General features: G+C 39.6%; 1 protein-coding gene across 1 annotated transcript; it reads left to right on the top strand.

Annotated features, from left to right (window-relative positions):
- Positions 1 to 1,134: 1,134 nt before the first annotated feature.
- LOC115819809 (ras-related protein Rap-2c-like) lies at positions 1,135 to 1,761 on the top strand. Its single transcript, XM_030783318.1, has one exon. It carries the CDS (start codon positions 1,135 to 1,137, stop codon positions 1,759 to 1,761), a length of 627 nt encoding a protein of 208 aa, XP_030639178.1.
- Positions 1,762 to 4,674: the final 2,913 nt, after the last annotated feature.

The following is a 4,674-nucleotide window of genomic DNA, read 5'->3' as shown; positions in this document are numbered from 1 at the left end:
TAAATGAATACCTTCATAAAAGCATTTAACATTTCTGAGGATGACAAAACTTCACCGAACACTGAAGACTGAGAACCAGTCAGTTGTAAGTGCGTGATACATTTTGTTGGTTCGACTCCAAGACTGTGATGAAATTCACTTTTGGCACTGTGGTATCAGTGAGTATCAGAGGGCTTTGAGGGCCAACTCTCAGTGCTCTCGCAGCCAAGGTGACCTCTCAAAGACAAGCCTTTAATGGAATTTTTTACAAATGACACCTGTCAAAAACTCAAATGAAAGGGCAATGCGGTTAGTCACAGAAGAGTAGCAAACCTGTTTTGAAAGCTTTCGGTGTCAGAATTCAGAGAGAATGTGCATCGTGACTTCATGGATTTTGCATGCAAAGGATATAACTTAATAAATGTTGTAAAATATGCAGATTGTAGAATGAATGCATTTCCTATACATCTAAATCAAAGGAAATCACTGGCTGTCACTTGCGTGATATAGTGCTCAACACTGCAAGATCTAAAGAGAGGATGATTCATGAGTGTGTCAACTGTTTTCTAGGACTGATTATCTTTTCTTTTTTTTTTTTTTTTTAATGAAAAGAAAACGTAGAAGATGTTTTGTCTGTTTGTTCGAGAAAATCTGCTGTGGATAGCACTCGTCTCTCTGCAAATAAAACATTTTCTATGCCTGACTAGACTGTATTTAAACACTTCCAACATAACCGTCATCTTCCCCAAGCCAATCTGATACTGATTTGCATGGAGCTCTCTGATTGGTCTCTGAGTGATTGAACTTCAACGTTCTGCCATCTGCTCATTGGCCGAAAGCAAAGGCACACACATTCACAGCCAGCAAAACACACATAAATACGAGCCTGCACCTGCCAGAGTTCAGAAGCACTTGAGAGCTGCTATCATCAGAGATCTGAAAGTGCAGTTCAGCTTGTTGAAAGGCTTGTTGTAACTGTGCAAAAAAGAAATAAATAAAATAAAAGGCAGCTGTACAAAAAGCCAAGAGATTTCAATTTCATTCAGAACTAGAAAGGGACTTTTACCACTTACACAGTAAAAGCTACTGGAGTGGCAGGAACAAGAAAAAAAAAAAAATCTGAGCTATTCTAACAGATCCCAACCAAACAGAAAAATGTCTTTAGATGTTAAAGAGAAGACACAAGTGCGCCTGGTGTTCTTGGGCGCTGCTGGCGTGGGGAAGACGGCACTGATTCACCGGTTCCTGCGGGACACCTTTGAAACCAAACATCGGCGTACGGTGGAGGAGCTCCACAGCAAGGAGTACGAGGTCGCTGGCATTAAGGTAACGGTGGAAATCATGGACACCAGCGGCAGTTACTCTTTCCCCGCCATGCGTAAGCTCTGCATCCAAAGCAGCGATGCCTTCGCCCTGGTCTACGCCATTGACGACCCAGAATCCTTTGAGACGGTCAAGCGCCTGAGAGAGGAGATTCTAGAGGTCAAAGAGGACAAGCTCACACCCATCGTGGTGGTGGGTAACAAGATGGACCTGGAGGATGAGAGGCAGATACTGGCAGATGACGTGCTCTCCACCGTAGAGCTGGACTGGAACAACTCATTCATCGAGACCTCAGCCAAGGAGAACAACAGCGTGGTGGAGGTGTTCAGAGAGCTCCTGCAGCAGACCAACCTGCCCAGTCGCCTCAGCCCGGCGTTAAGGCGACGCCGGGAAACCTTCCCCAAAGACACAAACATCCGACCACCTATGAACAAGACCAACAGCTGCACCGTGTCTTAGATCAGCTGAAGATTTGGACGGACTGGAACAAGGACTTCAGATGCAGTCGAACCGGGCGGCGGAGAGGACACAGAAACTAAGAATGTAAGACTGAAGGTAAAGACTATCAATAAACAGAATCTACTATACACTTTTTACACCTCTGCTCCCCAGCGGAGATGACCAGAGTGTCGATGAGACGAAAGGCAGATGTAACTGCCCCTGAGAAGAATGTCGAGATGCAAGAGTTGCAGGAAGCTCTACTGTGCTTCTCTAAATGTACTGTGTTGCTACTTTTGTGGTATCAAGTTTCTGATGTTCAACCTTAGATCAATGTATGGCTTTTTTTTTTTTTAAACTGTGCACAGTTTTTGCAACATATGTATATAATGTTCAGTTGTTGTTGCTGTTTGTTTTTTTTTTTTGCAATAAGAAGTTAAGACTGTTTCAAGTGTATTTTTTTAAATGAAAGAAAACTATATATAAGCTTCTGTATGCTGAGGTGTGTTCAAAGTTTACGCCTTGAGCTGTGATTATTTTAATTCCCCAGTAAAGTATACTGTATGGAAAGGCATTTGGTTTACACAAAAGAATTCTGTATATAAATTATGCTACATATTTGATGTAGCTTAAGCATGTATAAATTTAAAAAATACTTTCTCTCAATGTTTATTATATAATTCAATAATCCACAAGCACTTAAATAGGTTTTGAGACATTATGTTGTCCACGTTATTGTTTTTAAGGTTATTTTACATACTACTTTTTACCACTACTACTTTTTACGTTTTTTTTATCATGAATGTTCGTTTCACACCGTACTCAGTTGATGTATATGTTCTTCTCAATAAAAAAATGCATAGAAAATAAATAAAAATGTGTTATAGAATTTAAGTGGAATGATATTTTCTGAACATGAATTAGAGCCGTCATCTGTTTGCATGTGGACAGATCACATCTATTTTGCATGTAGCGTTTAGCTTGGGAATGACATTGTCCAAGAACGCACTGTCAATCAAAACTGAACCGGTTCATTCACCCATTTGGTGATATTCCGAGTGTCCTGTACTTCCCAACACTTATTAAAAGAAATATTGTCACTGGCAAAGCACTGTTTTCATTCAGCTTATAGACACCAACAGTAACCATAAACAAAGAAATGATGTTTGAATAGCAATTTTGATATCTCGACGTTATTTTTCTTTGGACGCATTCCACAAAACAAACAGGAAAAGATATACCCCAGCTGAGGTAATATGTTCAATCTTTAGCAAAAATTCAAAAATCGGGACAGACAATGAGCAGAGAAGCGGTATCAACTATATGGGGTTGTAGCATTTGGTCGCTTGCCTTAACTCACCGTCCAATGTGACATGAGGAAAACTCTTCACTCCGTGACAGCAGACACGTGCGGAAAACAACACAGTGTGAAAGCGTCCTCTGGTGGCCTTTTCTCTCACTTAACTATCATATGCCCTACGAAACCATGCGTTTTTCACAAGACCAAAAATTCAAAAGATATCTTCGCATCAGCTAAACTGGAAGTCTTCCACTCTACACACGTTATACATAGTTACCACACATAAAATGTCTTATAGTCTGCGAAATTTCTCCAAACTCTTCTAAAAGTAAATATGTTTATGAAAATCAAAGACAGAATATTACGAAAACAGACACAAATGTAGCACAAAGCGAATTAACACCAAAAACCCCACGTGCTCCAGATAAAGAGGGCACACACACATCCTGGTACGCACACGCACGCACAACCACGAACCAACCTCTCTGTCCAACTGTTTCCCCTTCCCCATTCAGCAATGAATCGTGAGGCATTGTGTCCGAGGTCTCTCAAAAGGAAGTGGCCTGCAATCCGTTGCTATCAAGTTCCTCTGTAAGCCATGAATAAATACGCCACTGTCTCCTTACTTCTCTCTTTCAGCGTAAAGTTCATCTATAGAGAAAACTCTTGACACGCTGTATGGTAAGTACATAGACATATAAATGTAGGTATGATTAATATTCGGTTAGAAATGAATGATATTTTAAACTGTGCTTCTTTGTGCTGTGCTATCAGGTGTCTTTGCGCCAGCTGATTAGCTTAATATCTTGAGGTTGTGTGGTTCCTTACCCACAGGTGCAAATGAGTATAGAAGCGCAGTTATATTTGACAGTAAGGCTTTCATCTGAAGTAAGGTAGTAGGTGAGTAGGTTTTAGAATCACTTTGAAATAACTTTGACATGTTAAAAATAAAGAAAGAAAGAAATAGCATTGGCACTACAGAGATGACACTTATGACAGATTCATTTGTCTTTGTCCCTTGACTTGGTCAAAGCTCCACAGTGGCTATGATGAAACCTGCGGAGTTGAGAGCAAGTACAGGGCCAATGAACCTGTGATGCAAAATCAGCTCATCAACCATTTAAACTTTTTTTTCCCTCTCTTTCAGACGGTCTGTCCTTCCATAGTTTAGACATATGGTTGATAACCAAAACAATTTGACAGATATTTAATACCGTGAACGTGTTTATTGAGTATTTATGCACTGTGAATGTGTTTCATCACCTGTTCCTCGTTTAGACTTATACTAAGTTATATCAACTGTCAATTTTGGCTGTTTTAAACACTAGTTCTTTGACAAACAGAACAGGAACTTAAACATTTACAAAAAAGAATGTACAATGTAGAGACGGTTTTCTGATATTGCAGAAAAAAAGACGGTGCTAAAGTCTCAAAAAGAGAGCAAAACGTTTTATTTTTCTTTTTTTTTTTTTATGAAAAACAGCGTGACTAATGAACAGTCTGGAAACTTACAAGAACTTTTTTTTTATTTTTTTTACCACACTGTCAGTGAATTTCAGGTAAACTCCCATTCTACTCTTGCTGCCATAGGTTTATCCGCTGGTCCTTCTTAAAAAAAAAAAAGAAAAAAAAAA

This window comes from Chanos chanos, chromosome 8 (genome assembly GCF_902362185.1).
Source record: "Chanos chanos chromosome 8, fChaCha1.1, whole genome shotgun sequence".
In the NCBI taxonomy this organism is placed as follows: domain Eukaryota; kingdom Metazoa; phylum Chordata; class Actinopteri; order Gonorynchiformes; family Chanidae; genus Chanos; species Chanos chanos.
The sequence above is the reverse complement of the archived record's forward strand: the minus strand, read 5'-3'. Positions and strand labels throughout refer to the sequence as shown.